Here is a 20,543-nt window from a genome sequence, read left to right as displayed (position 1 = left end):
ACGTCGAAGTGAAGTGAGTGATGGAGCAGCATCATTTGTATCTTCTTTGTAACTACATGTGGACCATTCAGCTTTGTGGCTGAAGATCTCAGAGGATTCTGGGTTTAAGCTCAAGAAATGATTCCAAGTGAGAAAAGAGGATTCTTTCAGAGGCCTTGTTTCCAGGATGGGCTGACCTTCTGTGCCGACCGCTGCGTGCCCTGAGTGGGCTGATCTTCTGTCAGTCAGTGGTGACTCATGGAGGAGAACATGATCAGTCTTGCAACACGTCTTCCTCCTCCAGGTTTGGACTCAGTCCAGGGGGAAGAGTGTTCTTATATAACCAGATGAACCTTTCACTCAGTGCTTCTGGACCTTCAGCAGAACTTCTTAAGTTCAACCCAAACTGAGGACATGAGCTGCAACAACAAAGGTACCTTCACCTGTGTTTGTATTTTCATTTATTTATTTCCTCAAATGTTCCCCTTTTAACTCCAGTTTGGATCTCTGCTGACATCTTCTATCATCCTTCAAAACAGTTTTGCGGATGATTAAAAAAAAAAAACCCTTTTTGTTGAGATTCATATTTTTCATCTCATACTTTCTTCCCTGACACTAGTTTTCTTTAATAATGCATTTACTTTGGAGAAAATGATTTTTATTAAGGGGCATTTGTTGTTATACTACTTCTCTTTTTCTCTTAACTTTTGTTTTGGTTGATTTTTTTAAAAACTTTATAGCATCAGTTTCTGTACCCTGACGTGCAACTATGCTATTTTTATTTAACTTTTTTGTAGTCTCTTGTCACTGTACATACTTTAAATACATTATTTGACTTTTCTCTTCTTTTTTGCTATCATCTTTCTTTCTTTCTTTTTTTCCTAAAAATGAAAACCTCCTATTATGGCTCTCTAATTTGCAATAGTCTACTTCTATATGATTGCCTTTCTGTGACTGTCTAACTGTAGATAAAATAGTTATATCGATAACGTTTGGATTAAAGACAAAGTGAGAACCACTGCAGTGCAGTTTTGGGAGTTAAAGAAGCTTTTGTGTTCTCTTAAGGATCCCGGCCTTGGGGGCAAACACATTCTGGTAATTCGCAATGTCCTCCCGTGCCTTGCCCCCCGGCACCGTGCCCTCCTCCTGTCCATTGCCCGGTGAAGCCCCCTTGTGGAGGCCATGGGGAGAAGCCTGCGGGATGTCATGGAGACAGTCACACTCAAGGAGACTGTGATGGACACGGTCATGGACATGGACATCATGATCATCATGGACATGGACATGGACATGGACATGGACATGGACATCATGATCATCATGGACATGGACATGGACATGGACATGGACATGGACATCATGATCATCATGGACATGGACATGGACATGGACATCATGGACATGGGCATCATGGCCATCATCAGGGACACAAACATAAGAAGTGTCACAAGAAGGGCAAAGAATGTCACAAGGTGAGTCACTCCTCAGTTCCCATCATGCTTGTGGATTTCAGGATCTGACTTGTTGCGTGTCTTTCAGTCATCCAGCAGCTCCAGCAGTTCCAGCAGCAGCAGCGACTCCGATTAGATCTTCTCAAGAGAAAGTACTTAGCTCAGACTCTCCAGAATCAGAATCAGCTTTATTGCCATGGTCAGCGGGGATCCCACCTACTAGAAAAGTGCTTTGGAATAACATGCAGTCAAAAACATAATAAAAATAATAATTAAAATAAAATTTAATAAACAGTGATAATATAAACAACTCACTCCAGAGGTGTTTTGTATCAATCTGAATGGCATGAAACAGAATGTTCAATCACATCTGAGTCTTTGTCTCTGACACAATATTCCTTTGTGGCTCATGAATATTGGTATTTATTCTCACCGTTTTTTCCCCAACACGAATAAAGAAGTGCAGTATTGACAGTGGAGAGGGATGAAATGTACTTCTGGGTCATAGTGCGCATTAGTTGTGTTGGAGACAATCGTGGACACGGTCATTGTTATCATTTCCTCCTCATCATAGTAACTGCTGAGTCATCAGTCATCTCAAGATCAAAGTCCAGGAAAATGACTTGATTCTAAATGTTGTAAATATGGCTGAATAAACCTGACTCGTTTTTCTCTTTTGGTATATTTATGATGTTTACACGTCACGTGATGATGAACTCAACCTGCATTATTTGTAAGATAACTAACTAATGCATGCAATACATGTTACAACACATGAAAATGACATGTTAGAAGGTACATTTTGAATGGAACATGACACTCTGTTTTCCATGTTTGACAATGTACCGTCCCTCTTTATGACCCGTCTGCCTCCTTGTTCCATAGTGCTCGAATAGTAATAATAATAAAAGAGATCCTTATGTGAATCAGCGGTGGACAATAAACATTGCAGTATCCCAGTAGTGTCTTCAGGATTTTATTTTTTATCGCTTCGGATTCTGTTTTGCAAATCAATGAGAGAGTCATTGTCCACACTATGAGGATCTTGCTGGGAAAAATAACAATCAAACAGTGAGCGCACAACAGTCAAACAGATGTGACGGTACCTCGTCTATTTCAAATATATTTCTTAAATCTGGAAATAATGTTTGCAACACAACTCATAATTTTGTAAGTAACTCCAAGTCTTTTTTGTCTGCCTCTTTTTCATTTCACTTTTTAGTCTATTATGTCTTTGATACTACTTTAAAAAAAGTCTTGAACTGATTGAACGAATTTTTAAACATAAATTGCTTTTCGTGTTGATTATTGATATTTGTCTTTTTTTATTGTTGAATTCCATTTGACTATAGAGTAAATCATTTAAATGCCAACTGTTTGTCAAAAATATTTACATTGGACACATGAATTACATCCGTTACTGAATTACTTTTCAACAAAATGTGTTTGTAATATATAATTGAGTTTTGTATGTTTAACGTTTATTGAAGTCGTTGCTTAATTTTTTCAATAACAAAATTGTTGCGTTCGTAAAACACAACTTAACCTATTTTGGATAGAAGGAAATTTGGCCGAAGTGAATTTCCGTAGTTGTATTACCTCATTTCCGGTTTTGGTCCGCCATACAATATTGACCCCCTTAGTTGGCCACCTGTTCCGCCCTTGCTAGCTCTACCGGCACTCCGTCGTTCTTATGCGGTCTCTCAATGAAAGCTTCACTATTTCATTCAATATTTTATGGGGTTTTTAAACGCAATGCTAATTTGAGTACCGTATATAAATATCCAAATTTTCATTCATTTATTTTACATTTTCACACCGTTCTGGCACTACCGGTACGTGTCACCTTGAATAGGGGCCGTTGTAATTGTAAACATCTCGCCACAGAACTACTATCATCCATTGACGTCTTTGGTTTCTTATTTGTCCGTCGCATTCTCGCATTTTTAATCTAATACGGGTAATTTTAATACAGTTTTGAAATGGGTGTAGTGGTTCGGAATCTCCAGAAAGTGGTGCCAATTCGCCGCGCCAGACTGCGCCGGGACGTGGACACGCTGAGACACATTTTGGGAATCCAGAAGTTCGACTTGGGGATTGTCTGCGTCGACAACCAGCGAATCCAGCACATTAATCACGTGTACAGGAAAAAGAACGTCCCCACGGACGTCCTGTCTTTCCCCTTTCACGAGGTGAACATCTATTATGCACGAGGGCGCGAATGTTTCATGTTATTTTTTACAATGATTCCGATTATTTTCAGGATCTGAGGCCTGGGAAGGTGCCCTGCCCCCTGCACCGAGATGAGCTGAACCTTGGAGACATTTTTCTGGGTGTGGAGTTTGTCATGCAGCAGTGTCAGGAGGAGAAGATGGATCTGCATGGAGCTCTGACTGTGAGTAGTAAACACGACTCATGTGTTTTTCAAATGATGCAGATCATTCATTGCAGCAGAGTAAATTTATGGCAGCAGGAATAATTGAACCATGTTGCTCTTATTTGAATTGTGACGCTGCTTGCAGAACCAGAATATGGTTCAGTTAATTAGAGCTTGAAATACCTTCAAATATAAACATGGAAAAAAGACTGTCAACAGCTTGCATGTTGACCTTTCATCTGCTGATTGTAATACAGGTGGAAATTAAAGTTCTTTCTTTAATAAGATGACAATAATATATCACCATAATGTGATTTGGACCAAAGGATTAAGTTCTTAACCAGCACAAACCAAAGGCTTTGGTTACAAAGAACATTTTGTGACTCAACAAAGTGTCACAACTGTATACAAGTGCATGATTCCATGATCACACCATCTTCTCCCGTGTTTAAGGTCGTAACAGCTCACGGTATTTGTCACCTGCTCGGCTACAGACACGAGACGGAGGAAGAGTGGACTGAGGTATGTGTCCTCTACCCTTTTTTGGTCATAAGCTAACTGAGATGCTCCCAAGAAAATGCCCTTTTTGAATTATCGAAAGAACAAAAGCTAAATTCCATGACTAAAATCAATAAAGCTGCATCATCATTACTCAATTTTGAGATTAAAAGTAAAACATGTTTTACTAAATGAAAAATAAAACAGTTCGCGTTGGTATCCAGTGACTCCTGGAGGTGCCCATGATCAACTGGTCCAAGATCCGTCAGGATCTGAGCCACTATTGCCCTCGACTGGACTAACCTCGAACAGTAGTCTTAAGGGACAATGGAAACTCATGCGTCATTCATTCACTAAAAAATAAGAAATTCAAATAAGAATTTCAGGAAACTGTAGCGCTTCGAAATAGCACCATCCAGTGTTTCGTAATATGTTACCCGATACACATCTGATTTATTTCGCTTTAGTTTCCTTTATTATTATGATACTATTATTCATGGTTTTAATCTACAGCTAAAAGCACCTTTGATTTTGGCACAGTGGTAGAACAGAAAACAACGTGCCAGCTATTGCTCAAAAGGATGTACTGTCGAAGTAAAGGTGAATTATAAATGGAAGTAAAAATGATGAATATGTTTATTCAGCACTTATAATTCATGTTAAGTCAATCATGGTGGGTAGGACAATAAAAAAAAGTTGGCTTATGATGAATTCCAATAGCGAATGTATTTCCACAATAGCCATATATGAATATGTGACAGTTATTTCTAGTCTGACCTCTTGAGTGACTGAAGTAAGCGGATGTCCTTGGTTGAAAATGATAATAAGAGATACGGTGTTAAGTACGACATGTTTTAAAATTGTAATGTCTTTTCACTGACGTCCCAAACTTGCTTGAAACAATTTGTCTTAAATGCTCGCTGGAGGTCACTGTTGTGCTCAGGTCAATACAATATGGCCGCCTACATTCAGTGATAAAGCGTTTAAAGATGAAATACACCAGCGACCTTTAAGCCCCAAATCGAAAACTCTTAGGTTCTGGTCCTCTTCCAGATGCTGCAGAGAGAAAACTACATCCTCAGCGAGTACAGCAGACTGACGGGGCGCCACCTGCTGCCGCTGATGAAGAAGTGCAGCCAGGACACGTGACGAAGACTCTGGATTCGCTTGGACATTCAGGATGGACTCAGACCGATTATCGGTCTACTGCTGAAATCTAATAATTGAATTTTGTAAACATGGAGCTGGTGAGTATCTTCTGATACCATTTGGGTTTTTAAAAGTTGATTCTCACAGAATCAAAGCCTTTTGAATGTATGTAATGCAGTTTACACCGGGTTGTAAACAAGTGGTTTTTGATCTGGACTTGACGTTTCTTGAGATGCAGAACGGCTTCTGCTCATGAAACATTTGTGAATGATTTGGGCAAGGTTCCATCAGGTCGGCTTTTGGGTACATTGTTTTTTGTCAATCTTGATCAATGTTGACTGCTTTTTGACAGAACTATTCTTTCTGGTGCCTGTTTTTTTCCCACCAAGTGTTATTTTTATATTTTAAACCAAAGTTTCATCATTTTTTTAAGTCATTTGCTTTTTAGTCTTTACCTCATCCTCAGCAATGCAGGTTAAAAGCTCAGATCCTAAACTGAACCCTGATAACTCAACATGAAGCATAACTCACATCCTTGGCCTCAGTGCTCTCATTGTTCTTCAACACTGAGAACACAGCAGAAACAGATGTTTGATCACAACTGCGTGGTGTCCTGGAGACTGAATTTTTCCAGTTGAAACTTGAAAATAAAACGTGCTGCTGCTGTTGTTAAGATCAAAATGAAAAACTTCCCCAGAACCAAGTCTTCATTTCACCTTTTAACTTTATTAAAATTTTACTGAAAGAAGTGAAGGGGGGTAAAAAAAGGGTCTCATTTTTTTGCCGTGTCAGCACAAAGTGATGATTCGGGTTTCAGCTGTGCATTTTCTTACAGTAAAGCAACAAAACGGCAAGTCGGCACAAGTCCATCTGCAAGGTCGCCTTGCGGAACTTCCACTCGAATAAATAGAAAAGAAGTCTAATCTGACAAAACATTCAGAAACGCTTGTGCAACAAAGTAAAGCTCATATACAACATTTATAAAACTTGATTTTCTATAGGAGGCACACAGCAGCCAGTAGAAACACACACCTGGTTCAGTATCCGACTGCTTTTTAGAGAACCTGACGATGCTACACACGCGCGCGCGCAGAAGCGGCCACTTTCAATCAACATGAATATTGCACCGAACCACCAAACACAATAGAACCTTCTAGAAATTAGATTATGACCCATATTTACATGTCTTTAGTTGAAATAAAGGGTTTGCAGTGAGCCAAAGACAAATCAACACAAAGGAAAACTGATGGAAGTTTGCCGCCGTGCTGACGCTGTGAAGGAGCACCAGACCACTGGGGCATCAGTAGTTACACGCCAACAGGAGAGACTCTTGTGGAGGCTCAGAGGGGCTGCAGGACGCTCCTTCCCACCTCTGCAGAAGCTCCGGTTCTCTCCATCTCTGACAGCTGCTCAAACACGTCCCTGAACGGAACAGAAATTCAGTTGAGCGTCGATTGAAGCTTCAGTTAGTCTTCACTGCATCACTCACTTGTGCATGTAGAAGAAGATGTAGCCGCTGCGGTCCCGGTCGCTCTGGACAGCTGACTCGTGCGTGCGAGACACATCCAGGTCGTTGTAGGTCAGCCACGACTGCTTCTTCATGTCGTACACGTCGCTGATGTAGTGACCTGCCGACAGTGAGCGATGACACAGGTCAATAGCGTCAGCGCCAGGGCAGGAGAGCAACAGCGTCCAGGCCACTCACCAGAGGACGAGCTGCTGCCAATGTGACTGACCACACTGATGAGACGGAAGGAGTTGGACAGGTCGCCATTCTGGAGAGGAAACATCATGCTCATGTGACCTCACTTTTGTAGGTCATAAATCAATCGAGAGATACAGCGTGTCACTTGCGCTCTATACTAAACCCAGAGTGTGCCGGTCTGTACCTCTGCGTTCCTCTTCAGGCTCTCCGTCTCCGCCTCGGTGTATTCCATGTCCAGCAGCTCCTCGTTCCCAGAGTCTTCATCCGAGCACAGGAGGTCAGGCAGGGAGTTGTTGAACTCTGTGATACAGGACCCTGCCATTAGGCTGTTTCCATTTAACAGGGACGTGGGGGTAAATGGGGGGGGAAAAAAATGTACCTTGCAGGCTGAGTTCCGTCGCCCTCTTCAGGTCGTCGTCCTCCCTCATTTCCTGAGCCTCCTACGCCAGAACAAACGGACATTAATCCTCAGGTCACTGCGCACCTGCCGTGCTGTGACCATCGTACATGCTCTTGCAGACTTTGAGCCAGCGCCTGCTGCAGCTCCTGCTCCTCCCTCTCCTGATCCAGTCGGTACTGCTGAACCCAGTCCAGCTCCCCCTGCTGGCCGGGCCCCTCGGGAGTCTGGTTCTCTTTATTTTCATCCATGGTCAAATCCAGGGAGTTGAGCCCATCTGCAGCAGGGACACAATTTAGTATTCACAATGTCTCATCTCATCCGACCCATTGAGAAACACAAACCCGCAGGCTGCTTGCTGTCAGGGTCCATCAGCTCAGCGTGATACGCCAGGTCGTGAGCATCTGCGTCTCCAAACCCAGTGTCTGGGCTGCTGGTGGGCTCGTCGTCAAGCGAAGCCGGTGCAGACAGCGCTGCCTCTTGGCGACTCATCTCCAACACTGCCACCAACATTTCGTCGTCGTTGATGCCGCTGAAGTCAGCAGGATCCATCACGGCTCCCTTCTGGAAGTGACAGCCACAGTCAGTACATGTTGCAGAGATGGAGGGCTCAACATCTCAAATGAAGATCTCACCTCTTCTGGTCGGTCGCCATCTTCAGACAGACAACTGCTGAGCTGTCGTCTTCGCGTTGTGTTGCCTTTTCTGGTCGGTTCCTCCTCGCTGTCGGAGTCCAGGAGAATAGTGTTGGCAGTCTTCCCGCCGACTCGCCTGTGAGAAGTAACATTAATTTATACAATCCATGGAGATCTCCCACTTTCATCTCTGCACCTGCTACAGTCACAGAATTATGTTGAGGCCTCACAAATAAGCAAAGATCCTTGACGGTTGCTCACGTTGAACATCACACTTGTCATAAAACACACAATGTACGAATGTCTGAGTACTTAGTTTTTCATCCCCATTTCACAAGTTTGTCAGACACATACCTCTATAATTCACAAATGTTTTTGCAGTTCAGCTGTTGAGTAGAACTCACCGTGGAGGAGCTGACGTGGAGTTGGAAAGTGTTGATGACTTGAGCGCTCTGGACCTGCAGAAAAAAAGCAAGGTGTTGAAGGTTGACAGAAGACTGCATAACGGATTTCAGGACAAGAAATCTACTATATTGTGGAACCCTCAGGATCCTGTAGAATCTGACATGATTTGATAATAATGATGATGATGATAATCCTCAAAACTTCTGCAGTAGGACTGGCCAAACATGGAGCTGATTCACCAGCATGGTTGAAGAGTTCATGCAGTGCTGCAAGATCAATGGCATGTACATGTATATTGAGGGTTATTAAAAAAAAAACTAGTTAGGTAGGACTTATGAGTGCACATGTCTAATAGTGAATATGGAGAACTGTCCAGTTAAGTCTTTCTGGGGTTGCTACCATGATATAAAGTCAAATTTTTATTTTAAGCAGCTGAGTATTACTGAGCAAGCCAGATGTGTCAAAGGTACTTCTCTAACTCACAGCCAGTTTTACTGTCATAAAATAAAAACACTGATAACATTTTTACACCATTCAAGCAAACATCAAGTGTTCTTGAGCTGAAATTGGTGAATACATTTGAAATATAATTTTCCATCCGCTGGACATCAGCCTTGACTTCACTGGATGGTCTTACATGGAAGCCTGTGAGCTCCAGCCAAGGGTGATGGGGGGCCGCGTGGACTCTGTGCAGTGGGAAAGCAAGGTCAGGTAGCGTGGTATCACCACCTGCTGGCCCAGTTTACTGTTCATGGAGAGCTGGGCATTAAAGCTGTAGCGCTTCAGGTGAAGGATCAGAACCCTGGGGAGGAAAAAACAGCGAACATTGAACCAATCCAGGAAGGACATGCCATGCTTAACTATCACAGAGTCTGCATGTGTTTACCTGGGTAGCTTGCTGAATTTATGAGTAACAGTCGCTGCTTTTCCGTTGCACTTTTCACACGAATATTCAATTTCCTCCATCTGAAACATTTAGAATTCATGTACAACAGAAATCAGATTTATTTACTTGCATATACATACATACATATATATATATATATATATATATATATATATATATATATATATATATATATATATATATATATATATATATATACAGAACCTGTAAACTAAACTATGTATAATTTGTCACAGCATTAAAACTGAGTATAATGCAGTAACATTGGTGTGACGGTAAGTCAGAGATGCATAACAGTTTGGGAAAGATGGGATCAAGTCTGCTAGAAATGTTGACATTATGCGATCACTCTGGGAATCAATTACCCGAAAGAAGAGGTCCAGAGAGTCCTGGATGGAGCGCAGCGGCAACGTCTTCTTTCGCCGTGGCAGGTCGATGGACAAGTCATTGAATTGCTCTCTCTTGGTCACCACCTCGCCACAACTGAGCAGGAAAAAGAAAACGTTAAAGAAGTAAACTCAACACAGCAGGTCAGCAAGAAAGAAGGGACACACCATTTGCAGGTGATGGTGTGTTGCACTTCAAACTCCATGTTGACAGCCACTGGACACGTGTAGACACGAGACGTATCCACCTCATCGCCGGGCTCCAGCTTTGCTGCCTGATCGGGAGCAATCTCAGAAGACCGCGAAGGGGACGAGGACGCTGTGGCTTCGTTCGTCCAGCTTTTGTTCATCCTCTCGACATCGTCCTTCAGCTGGTCCAGACACTGACTCAGGAACTCGTGAGCATCCTGGAATTGAGAAGCAAAAAATTTTAGTTGGGAAAAATATAACTTCCAGCAGCTGTTACAGTGTGAAAGGAGGAAACCTTACATTCTGTGCATTTCCTGAGAAACGCTCAGCGGTGGAGGAGATGGCATTTTTGACTTTCCTCAGCAGGTCCTTTTTTGTCTCTGAACAACCCACGTCCTTTTTTACCATGAGGTGAGCAAACCGCCTGCAGGTAGAACCATGGAATAGATTAAAAGCCCGTTCTTATTTTGTAGAATCATTACAGTGGTTCTAGCGTTTACCTGAGCAGTGCGTTGATGGGCACCTTCTTCCATGGAATGCTCTGCCTCAGCATATCATTAGAGAAGGACGGGAGACTGAACAGCGACTGCAGGATGGCATTCATGTAACAGGTGTTGCCCAAGTTTGAAAACCTGGGAAGAATCAATTACTTTAGCAACATTAAAACAGAGACCACTTTCGATTGGCACGGTTGCCTCGCCTCACCCCTGCAATGGAGGCTGTGTCAGAGCGGAGGGTCTCTGCTTGTTCCAGCCGCCGTAGTCCAGGGACGGTCTGGACTTCTTGAAGGGCGTTGAGTGGTTTGGCTGCAGAAGGCTTCTCTTTGCAGAGCTCACTTGTGAGGTGCTGGACGGCCTGGAGTCACTTTAAACATGAATGAGTCAGTGTTAAAGTGATTTGAAAAAAGGAATGGGAATTACGATGCAAGTCACAGTCCAAGATGTTTCTTACACAACACATCATTTTTTCCCAATCTTGTTTTTCCTTCACAATATGTTGATTAAAAAAACTGTTCCATTTTGAATTTTTAGAGAAAAAGCTACACATCTACAATATTTGAATGTCAACTTCTCAAAGTGAATTAAAAATGAAGTTTAATTTCGTGTAATGCACTGTTGCTCACCGCTCAAAAATGGAGTGGCTCTGGCCATAGTCTTTGGTTACGGAGCGACCGTAGAAGGAACTGGGCTGAAGGGGACTGGAGCCCAGGGGAGCTGGGGGGCCAAATCAAAGCAAAACAGAAGAAAATATTCAGCAAATTGATCATCTGTTAGCTAGTCTGACACAGGACAATGATTTGAATGAAGGTCAATCCTGCTTGGTTGTACCTGAACTCCTGTTCTCCTCTGCCTGCTTCAGCTTCTCTTTGCAGCTCAGCAGAAACTTCCTGGAAGGCTCAGAAGTTGCTTTATTGTTGCTGGAAATGTGGAGATTTCAGTGAATACAAGCTTGACTAGATTCAATTTCTTACCACTCTATTGTATATATTTAAATATATTTTCATGTGATGAGCATGCAGCACTCTGAAGCAATTTTATCACCTCGAGGAGTCATTTTCCTTCGGGTAGTCTTCAGTTAAGTCACTTTCGGAGTTGAGGAGCCTCTTCCTCTTCTCACCCCTGCAAAACAGAAATTGAAGAAAAGATGGTTAGTTATTAAACATTCATTAAATTGTTGGTTCTGGGTTTGATACATGGTGCGTTTAAATAGCTTTTCAGAATGAAAGTACTACTATTACTACTAATAAGGAAAACTACAAGGTATTTGTCTGATATTTGCATCAGGATGCCATCAATAACCATTCACAAAACCTATCTCAGTGGTATATTTCCAGCTCACCTGTTCTCAGAAAGTCCAGCGCGAGAAGGAGTAGAAGTGGCCCGGCTTGGGCTTCCCAGAGGCTTCCGTGGCGTCGCATCATCCCGGCCCTCAGTGCTCTGTCGTCGGGGAGTGCTCTGGAAGACATCGAAATTTGTCATTCAAATCAAAGTCTTGATTTTCTTTCTTCTTTTTGTGAATTGGCTTGTGTGCTTAGCTATCTGACTCACCTGTTTCTCTCCTGAATGACCCGTCTCATTTTTCCCCGAGCGATTGCTCAGCATGCTGAAGTTGGCGCTGCCGTGGGTGGATTTTAAGACAGCTGGGGAGGAGAAAACAATGGAAACTTCAGCTAACAGAAAATGTTTTTCATCACTCAACTAGGGGTGTAGCGAAATTTTGTGGCACAGTATTTCATGAAATAAGATGACGAAAGAAAATTCAAAGCCACACAAAATAAAAATAATATTTGCTGGTCGTCCTTGATGTTTTTTACTCTACTCAATTAATTTCACCATTAGACACCCTCTCCACCAAGCATTCAATGATTTCTTCCAATAATTTAAATACATTTATGCAAACTTATTAACAAACTGACAGAAAATGATCATTAATAATGATTATTCATATTAAATATTAGTCAAGAGTATCTTTATGGTGTAGTTTCTATTCAAGAAATGATGACAGGGGAACTTTGAACTTTTTTCAATTTGAATACATACTGCAAAGAAGTGCCAAAATATATCATAGATCAAGGTCGTATCTGTCGCACGAGTTTGGAGACATAAAATGTAATAAAATGTAAATAAGCAGACCAGATTGCTTTATGTCAACTTTGTTATCCCCTGTGAGTATTTCATATTATATTATTTAATCTTCCATCTCATCATTTCTTTCGGTTACTATTTTGCTACACCCCATACACTCAACATAAATACAGGTCACTTCACTTTGAGGATAAGTAAAACTGAAACATTTCCCCCCAGTTAATAAATGAAGAGATTTTAAGCAAATTTATATTCAAATAGTAATAAATAAGAAATTAGAAACACATGGTTTCTAATTAGTCAGGATGGTACTTAAATAGTGATGAAAATAATTTCAAGCTTACAAGTTTTTCCCTGCTTCAGCTTCTCCAGACACTCTTTTGTTTTTTGCAACAAATTAGGAGACATCTTATCCAGAGTGATTATGCTGTTGTCTTTCAGGGTCACGCTGATTCTGGTCAGGTTTTGACTGACACTCTTCACGTTCTGGTTGAGCTGCGCAGAAGAGACGGACAGAGAATTTGTGTCATTTCATAGAGACCAACAGTAGATATCAAACTCTGCAACTGTGTCTTCCGTCCTCTGGAAGGAAGTTATAATATGGATAAAATAATTGCAGCAGTTTAAAGCGTGGATGGCAAGAGTTTACTTTGAAAACACTCCAAAAGATGACATGCATATTAGCAACAGAAGCAAACAATGAGGCTGCAAATCAACAATTCCATCTTCAAGATAATCTAAATAGATAACAGGTGCATTCACCTGGATGTTTTTGGCTGTTCCATGGTTGAACAGCAGACTTAAATTGACCTTGTTGTCCTTCTCTAGGATCTCAAAAGTTCCCTCTTTCCACTTGGAGGTGCCGAGTTCAAGGCTATTAAAGCGGATCTTGACTGCGCTGCCACTGGAGAGTTTGGGCACTGTGGTGGCCATGGCTTACAGTCCGGGTAGGGCACTTAATAATCCAGGACCTTCGGTCACACAAACCTAAGATTGACAAATTGTACATCGTGAATCCATGAAATAATTTTCCACTTTCATACCGATTAAGCCATATGACACACAGGCATTTCGATAATCATATGAGTGCAGTGACACTGTGGATGCAAGTAAAATTATGCAGATTATAAAAAGCAATATTATAAATGATATTCATACATACAGTATATACTTAAAAGGGATATTTAGCTAGCCACACAAGTTATTACCATACATGCATTGTACAGTCACACTTGAATCTAAATTATAAAACTCTCGAAAACTAAAATTTCTACATTGTAACACAAGATAGAGGTGAATACGATAACGTATAACATCAAGTTGATCTAAGTTGAACACGAATTGTTATGAATGACAACTCAAAATAAAACCTGAAAGAGACGTACTTTCGCACGCGACAGTAAACAGAAAGTGTTCCGTGCATGCTGAGAACAAGTGACTATCAGAATTCACGTATATCACATTGTCTTAAATCGATTATGTGTTAGTTTAAAACATGCATCGACTGCCAAAAACAAGCACGCGCACTACGCCGCCGGCCGCCAGCAACTACGCAGAAGCACAACAAACTCAACCGAGTTGCATAACAATACTGATACATGAACACTTCGACGACGACATTGAACATTAAACTTCGACACGCTTTAACGTTGGCTGAAAAGGAAACTCTTCCAAAAAAACTCTTCAAACTCATACCGGCAAAGAGGCTAACGGTGCCATTAAGTCATTTGCGTTAGCTCTCAAACTAGCAGGAAGCCCAACGCGATGCTAACAACATCTACTTCATTTTCCAAATCCACCACAGGCGTTCAAGAACTCTGCCAAAATACGCAGAAATACAATTGAAGCGGTGTAAGTAAGTTTAAAAATGTAGTGGAATGATGTGGATATGATGCAGGTGATGTCGTCCTCTCACCTCCAGGCGCTGAATGGAAGGAGGAGGCCGACATTAGCGCGCTAACGGTAGCGAGCTAACTGGACAGCGATATGATGATAGAAACAGAGCCATGACAACAACGCAGCGTGTTGCTCGTTTACCTGAGAATAACGCACGCTCGTCTTGGAACTGCTGAAGCACGCAGTCGGATTTGGAGGGTCCTCTGTGGGCCGAAAGATAGTTTCGCCGGCATTCACTTGCTCTTGTTGACAGTGAAGCCGCACACGACGCAGCGCGATGATGGCGGGAACGTGAAAATTCACAGCGGAAACGAGCAGACGACGCCGTGTCCTCTCGCGAGAGCCAGTCGCTGACTTCTGCTTCTGCCTGGGCTGCAGGGGGCATGCTGGGATTGACAATCAATCGGTTGTTTTACGTTCTGCAGTCTCAGTCTCAAACTCAGAAATAATGAGTTTTGAGTTTCACCCACAACGATTGCAACTTTGATTCAAAAGACACTGGAGCTTGTGTTTCTTCCTACAACTTCAAAACCACTGAGAATGATAATACAGTGGCACCTCGGTTCTCGACCACAATCCGTTCCAGACGGCCGTTCGAGAAGCTATTGTGTCTCTGTACTTGCCCGGGATGCCACTCCCACACTCTAGCTAGTTACACTCTAGCTCAAAAAATAATTTTCATTCATGAGTTTTAAGTACAATTTCTTAAAAATCAGTTCTACAATTCTGATTTACTTTTACAGCAGGTTGAGTCACAGAGTGCTGCTGGCAGAGTTCATGAACAAGATGAAAGTACAGATGCGCAAGTGAGAGAGTAATCTTTTAAAAAACTGGATTGCAAAAACTGAGCATACAAACCTTAACAAACAACCATGACAGCCTATGAAATGCTGTTTACAAAATTGATTACACATTACACATCACACAATGACCACGAACTATTTACATAGATTTTGACAACTTGACAACAATTGTTTCTTCAGCCAGCCAGGAAAATTCGGCTGCTGTACAAAGCTCAGCCGCTGCCTCCTGATTCAGTGGTCTTCTTGAAAGGCTGCAGAAGGGAAGCATTGTGCTTGGTCTTCTCTTGGGGCAAGAAAATTCCGATGAGGCTGAAAAGCGAGAGCATGAGTCTACAGGGAAGAACAACAACTTTTGGTTGATGAGGTAAGAGTAAACCTAAGTGAGATGAAACTGAAATGAGTTGAGGTCACGTGTTATATTATATAATATAATTATGTTGTCTGCAACATACCAGAATAACAACAACAATTGGCAATAACATGATAAAATTCTGATTTAAATCTATCGTATTCCATATTTATTAATATTGCTATTGTGAATTATCAAATTTGAAAAAATTTTAAATGAGTAAAATGAACTGCAGCGTTTTTTCTTTCTCTTTTCTTTTTTTTTAAAGAAAGATAGCTTCATGGCTTATAAGTTGAAGTTGTGCTTTAGAAAAATGGATGGCTTTTCAATTAAAATTTTCGGAAACTCCAGTGGTGTTTTGTCCTTGTGGCGGGTCTGTAGTGACGTCACCGGTAGTTCGGCGCTCTCGCACATGCGCAGAAATGACACTATCGGCAGTTTTTCCTCATCCTACGCTGACAAACATTACGCTGCTCCATTAGAAGCCATTACTATATTTAAATGGGATATAACGTATTTTCTGAACAACATTAAACACCCCCGTGGTCGTTTGCTTATTAAAAATCAGCATCTGCCTTTTGGAATGCGGTGCAAAGCGTACATGTAATCAGTTAGCAGCTAGCGGCTAGCTCGGTTTAGCTGTTTGTGTCGCGTTTGTTGCGCCAACTTGAAGAAGTCGCAGCTGAAGTAGTTTTCACAATAAAACAAAGTGACGTATATTCGGTTTTATTTTAAGAACGACCTTCTTTGGTGCTACGGAGGATGCTGGCGGCCACGGGAGCAGTAAGTTTACCAAATAAGCTTTTGTTTTGGCAACGCGGATGTGATATCTATTATATATACATATATATATACATATATATACATATATATACATGTCTTTATCTGTTTAACGTTTAGTTATTTTTGAATGCTAATTATCTGCACGAGCTACTGGAAACATTTTGTTTGATTAAATTCATGATCTGTCAAGGCCAGTGATTTTTTTCGAGTAGTAGTGTAACTAGATAATCAGTCTTTGTGTATTTTTGTGCAATAGGCGGTATCAAACGTCACAGCCCTGGCCCAGGTGGACAGAGAGAAAATCTACCAGTGGATCAACGAGCTGTCCAGTCCTGAGACCAGAGAAAATGCCCTCCTAGAACTGAGTAAAAAACGGGAGTCTGTTCCTGATCTGGCTCCCATGCTATGGCATTCATGTGGCACCATTGCTGCACTGTTGCAGGTAAAGCAATTTGATAACATTTATTTCATTGACATTCAATTGATCAGTGTTCTAACGCAGCCCTTGTTGTTCTCTATGAAGGAGATCGTAAACATCTATCCATCCATAAACCCACCCACCCTCACTGCCCACCAGTCGAACAGAGTATGCAATGCCTTGGCGCTGTTGCAGTGCGTCGCCTCTCACCCGGAGACAAGGTGAGCATCAGTTCAAAAAGACTTATTGCGTAAAGTGTAGGAGCCTCAACTTAGTGTAAAACATGAACTGATCATATCTTCTGCAACAGATCAGCCTTTCTGGCTGCCCACATCCCTCTCTTCCTCTATCCTTTTCTTCACACTGTGAGCAAAACAAGACCTTTTGAGTACCTTAGACTCACCAGCCTGGGAGTCATTGGTAAGACTTTTAAAGAAATGATGTCACCCCATTCATTTGCATACATGCTGACCCGTTTTTTTCCTTTATGCCTCAGGTGCATTGGTGAAAACAGATGAACAAGAAGTGATCAACTTCCTCCTTACCACAGAAATCATTCCGCTTTGCCTTCGGATTATGGAGTCAGGAAGCGAGCTGTCCAAAACGGTATTTGTCCAGCATTTGATGAAAGTCACATTCGCTGTAGACTGACTCTGTAAACTTGTTTCACACAATTGAAACTTGAGAAAGAAAAAGTTTTCAGTGTTTCATGCAGTGAATGTTGTGATCTAATTGAAAAACTAATCTATGACATAGATATCTAGCCTCGCTTGAACTGAAATAATGAATGCAAACAGTTTCATTTTTTTTCCTTTCACAGGTTGCTACTTTCATATTGCAGAAGATCCTGCTAGATGACACCGGACTGGCCTACATCTGCCAGACGTACGAGCGCTTCTCCCACGTGGCCATGATCCTAGTAAGTGCACTTGTTATGTTCTCCCTCATTTGAGATTAACTGGAAAGTGGTGAACAGCTGTAATAAAAAAGGTTGATATCAACAATATCATCATGTTTCTCCTTCAGGGTAAAATGGTTCTGCAGTTGTCTAAAGAACCGTCAGCTCGCTTGCTGAAGCATGTTGTTCGCTGCTACCTGCGCCTGTCGGACAATCTCAGGTGAGCATCCATTTGCACAATGGCAACCTAGTGTGGCCATGTTATGTATGGATACAATAGTCTTTATTTAGTGAATAATAACGTCAAGAATTTTTATAGCCTAGAAGTTTGCCTTTGTCAAGCCATTGATTCACTGCCCCCATGTGGTTAAGAAAAGAAACAAGAAAATGCTCACCTGTTTGACTATGTACTCCCAAAAAACCCTTTTCGGGGGGCGGACACAAATCTATCTAGGAGCAGTGAGGCGTGCACTCTTGTACTCTCTGTCAACAAAAAGCTCCTTGTTGCTCTTCTTTCTAATGATGGTGCACAGCTACAAGAACAAGGGTTAAAGTCTGTCTCGTGCCAAGCTCCGTTCTCCCTCAGAAGTGGCGCATAACTGGTGTGGTTGTTTTGGCATTCGCTTGATCATGCCGTCTTATCCATGTGTAGAACTCTTGACCACAGCGACTGTATGGACGACAGGTGGAGTACTTTAGCAAGTCTGTTTGTATTGCTTTTCATTAAGCTTTTTTGTAAACCATGGCACACAACATACAGCTCCAAAGAATACGGTGGCTCATTAGGCTCAAACTAAGAAGCCAATATACGGCACACAATGATTGCCATATCTGGAAGTGTGTGTTTTGTTCTCTGCAACACTGAACTGCAGTGACTTCGACATGACAAGGCTTTCGGTACAATGCAAAGTTATGATCGTAAGTTTCTGAAAACGATTTGATCTGATGAAAATCTACTGCTGTAGTATTTTAAATATGTTAAAAACAGTGATCATGAATAAACAGTCTCTACACACCTTAACATGGCGAATCGTGATCGGTGTTGCTTTTCACTGACAGATTTCCTGCCTAAACACCCTCCTGACTCCAACTTGCTCAAAGTTATCCTATGTTCAGCGCCTGCTTGAGGGTCTTAAAAGCCCTCTTCAATGAAATGCATCTCTCAGGCAGCCCCCCCACCATTTTAGTGTCAACAAGAATGATTGTATTTTGTGTTGTGGGAGGACTGAAGCTGATTCTCTTCCATGGTTTGGTACTTCTTCCTCACCAGAGCCAGAGAAGCCCTGCGCCAGTGTCTTCCAGACCAGCTGAAGGACAGCACCTTCGCCCAGGTGCTGAAGGACGACACCACCACCAAGCGCTGGCTCGCCCAACTGGTCAAGAACCTACAGGAAGGTCAGGTGACCGACGCACGAGGCATCCCACTGGCTCCGCAGTGACGAGGACCTGACCAATTGGACGCATCACTAAGACTGTCTGAAAAGGGCTGAATATCGAGTTTTGCTTTTGGACAGGTGGAATCGCCTCCATCTTAGTTTCAGTTTGTCTTTGAGTGATTTGAAGCCAGTGTTGACATTTGAGTGTATTTGGAATCCACTTTGGATCTGGCACTGACTCCTCAACAAGCAGGAAATTGGCCGAAACACTGATGATTCTAATATCCGGTTGTTGTTTTTTTTCCCTCCTCTTTTGTCGTCATTGTCACTGCCACCTTCTGAATCATCACGGCCTTTTTTTGTTGGCTTTTCCTGTTAATGCGAAAATAAAAGTGAAACGTTTCAAACAGGAACTTGTCTTAGAATTTAAATGAAATCAATGTTTTGCTTAAAATTGCCATCCATTGACACATCACCATGACAATGTGGCTGCCTATATTAGTTTCAGGCTGAAATTCTAACTCAAACCAAGAAGTCATCAGAAAATGGTTAAAGAGAAACCATCATTTCGCTGGAGACAGAGCCCTTCCTGGAAAAGGTTTTGAGTCCTTGAAATGTTTTTCTACCCATTGTCCTGAGTTTAAATCTGACAATCACTGAAGTCCACTCAATCCACTATATCTATCCAGATACACTAAAGACTTCCGACCATTTTCCGGAGAACGTGCGCAACCAAACAGCTCAACCCTAAAGCTGGACCCCGACAGCCGAGATGCCCACTCTACTGTAATTTTCCTACCCTTCATACGCTGACTGATGATGGTTCCCACTGGCTCCATTATCCTCACACTGTCAGGCTTAATGGGGAAATGTCTTCACTCTTCCATTTGTGAGCAAATCATAGCCCTGCACTTCAGACTGCGAGCCACGTCTGCTCACCTTTTAGCTTCCAAAGTAGCTCCAGGAAAAGCACATTAGGGCCATCGGTAGAAAATCCCAGCTGAGAAAGAAATGTTTTGTTGTTTGCTGAACATGTAAACACTTGAAAAATATTATCATCCGGACATTTCAAAAGTGATGATAAAAGTTCAATAGTAATATATTATTAATTGAAGTGCCACTGAGCCAAGAAGAGATGAAGAAGGCTTGGCATGCAAGGAAGCTAAGCTTACTTCTCTAACTATACAACTTGGATAGGTCAGAAATATATATAAAGGTCATGCATATTTGTAAAGTCTGTGTGAAGTCTGGTTTCATGACCAGTCTGTCCCCTCTTGACAACAAGGTTCTCCTAAAACATTCCTGCTTGCAGTGAAATTCAAGAGAGACATAGGTGTAGTGATGGGCTGGTGAAGCT

The 20,543-nt window shown here is 41.9% G+C and overlaps 3 protein-coding genes across 5 annotated transcripts; 2 read left to right on the top strand and 1 right to left on the bottom strand.

Annotated features, from left to right (window-relative positions):
* Positions 1-332: 332 nt before the first annotated feature.
* On the top strand, positions 333-9,601 carry ybey (ybeY metalloendoribonuclease). Of its 3 annotated transcripts, XR_008415960.1 has the most exons (8): positions 333-412; positions 1,045-1,451; positions 1,519-2,600; positions 3,406-3,622; positions 3,694-3,825; positions 4,261-4,329; positions 5,359-5,552; positions 8,573-9,601. XR_008415960.1 is itself a non-coding variant. In XM_053877481.1 (7 exons), the coding sequence occupies exons 3-7, from the start codon at positions 2,575-2,577 to the stop codon at positions 5,452-5,454; spliced, it is 540 nt and encodes a 179-aa protein (XP_053733456.1). In that variant the 5' UTR covers positions 333-412; positions 1,045-1,451; positions 1,519-2,574; the 3' UTR covers positions 5,455-8,561. The 3 variants fall into 3 exon arrangements, 2 of the variants coding, with proteins under 2 accessions (XP_053733456.1, XP_053733458.1); XM_053877481.1 differs by lacking the exon at positions 8,573-9,601 and having other exon boundaries at positions 5,359-8,561; XM_053877483.1 differs by lacking the exons at positions 333-412; positions 1,045-1,451; positions 1,519-2,600; positions 8,573-9,601 and having other exon boundaries at positions 2,621-3,622; positions 5,359-8,561.
* Positions 6,150-14,851, bottom strand: usp37 (ubiquitin specific peptidase 37). Its single transcript, XM_053877480.1, has 24 exons — positions 14,701-14,851; positions 13,426-13,650; positions 13,008-13,158; positions 12,127-12,218; positions 11,918-12,033; positions 11,620-11,697; positions 11,407-11,495; positions 11,202-11,292; positions 10,784-10,942; positions 10,579-10,710; positions 10,379-10,502; positions 10,058-10,296; positions 9,869-9,986; positions 9,483-9,562; positions 9,234-9,398; positions 8,596-8,649; positions 8,192-8,327; positions 7,901-8,120; positions 7,667-7,833; positions 7,539-7,599; positions 7,344-7,459; positions 7,160-7,229; positions 6,944-7,082; positions 6,150-6,876 (listed from the first exon to the last, which is right to left on the bottom strand). The coding sequence occupies exons 2-24, from the start codon at positions 13,594-13,596 to the stop codon at positions 6,795-6,797; spliced, it is 2,850 nt and encodes a 949-aa protein (XP_053733455.1). The 5' UTR covers positions 13,597-13,650; positions 14,701-14,851; the 3' UTR covers positions 6,150-6,794.
* A 1,287-nt stretch (positions 14,852-16,138) lies between these two features.
* On the top strand, positions 16,139-19,591 carry cnot9 (CCR4-NOT transcription complex subunit 9). The gene is made up of 8 exons (XM_053877305.1): positions 16,139-16,494; positions 16,751-16,936; positions 17,018-17,133; positions 17,223-17,332; positions 17,409-17,518; positions 17,733-17,831; positions 17,939-18,030; positions 19,081-19,591. The coding sequence occupies exons 1-8, from the start codon at positions 16,474-16,476 to the stop codon at positions 19,247-19,249; spliced, it is 903 nt and encodes a 300-aa protein (XP_053733280.1). The 5' UTR covers positions 16,139-16,473; the 3' UTR covers positions 19,250-19,591.
* Positions 19,592-20,543: the final 952 nt, after the last annotated feature.

This window comes from Synchiropus splendidus, chromosome 10 (genome assembly GCF_027744825.2).
Source record: "Synchiropus splendidus isolate RoL2022-P1 chromosome 10, RoL_Sspl_1.0, whole genome shotgun sequence".
Lineage (NCBI taxonomy): Eukaryota > Metazoa > Chordata > Actinopteri > Syngnathiformes > Callionymidae > Synchiropus > Synchiropus splendidus.
Note: the sequence above shows the minus strand (reverse complement) of the source record. Positions and strands in the feature narration are given on the sequence as shown.

What these genes read in the sequence shown, in the direction of transcription:
- ybey (XM_053877481.1), top strand. Translation starts at nt 2,575, where the DNA reads ATGTTTGCAACACAACTCATAATTTT. An exon ending in ATCTGCATGGAGCTCTGACT is followed by an intron (nt 3,826 to 4,260) that starts GTGAGTAGTAAA and finishes CCCGTGTTTAAG; the next exon opens with GTCGTAACAGCTCACGGTAT. An exon ending in CGGAGGAAGAGTGGACTGAG is followed by an intron (nt 4,330 to 5,358) that starts GTATGTGTCCTC and finishes GTCCTCTTCCAG; the next exon opens with ATGCTGCAGAGAGAAAACTA.
- usp37 (XM_053877480.1), bottom strand. Translation starts at nt 13,596, where the DNA reads ATGGCCACCACAGTGCCCAAACTCTCCAGTGGCAGCGCAGTCAAGATC. An exon ending in AGCCACTCCATTTTTGAGCG is followed by an intron (nt 10,943 to 11,201) that starts GTGAGCAACAGT and finishes TCATGTTTAAAG; the next exon opens with TGACTCCAGGCCGTCCAGCA. An exon ending in CACACCATCACCTGCAAATG is followed by an intron (nt 9,987 to 10,057) that starts GTGTGTCCCTTC and finishes TTTCCTGCTCAG; the next exon opens with TTGTGGCGAGGTGGTGACCA.
- cnot9 (XM_053877305.1), top strand. Translation starts at nt 16,474, where the DNA reads ATGCTGGCGGCCACGGGAGCA. An exon ending in CCATTGCTGCACTGTTGCAG is followed by an intron (nt 16,937 to 17,017) that starts GTAAAGCAATTT and finishes TTCTCTATGAAG; the next exon opens with GAGATCGTAAACATCTATCC. An exon ending in CGCCTGTCGGACAATCTCAG is followed by an intron (nt 18,031 to 19,080) that starts GTGAGCATCCAT and finishes CTTCCTCACCAG; the next exon opens with AGCCAGAGAAGCCCTGCGCC.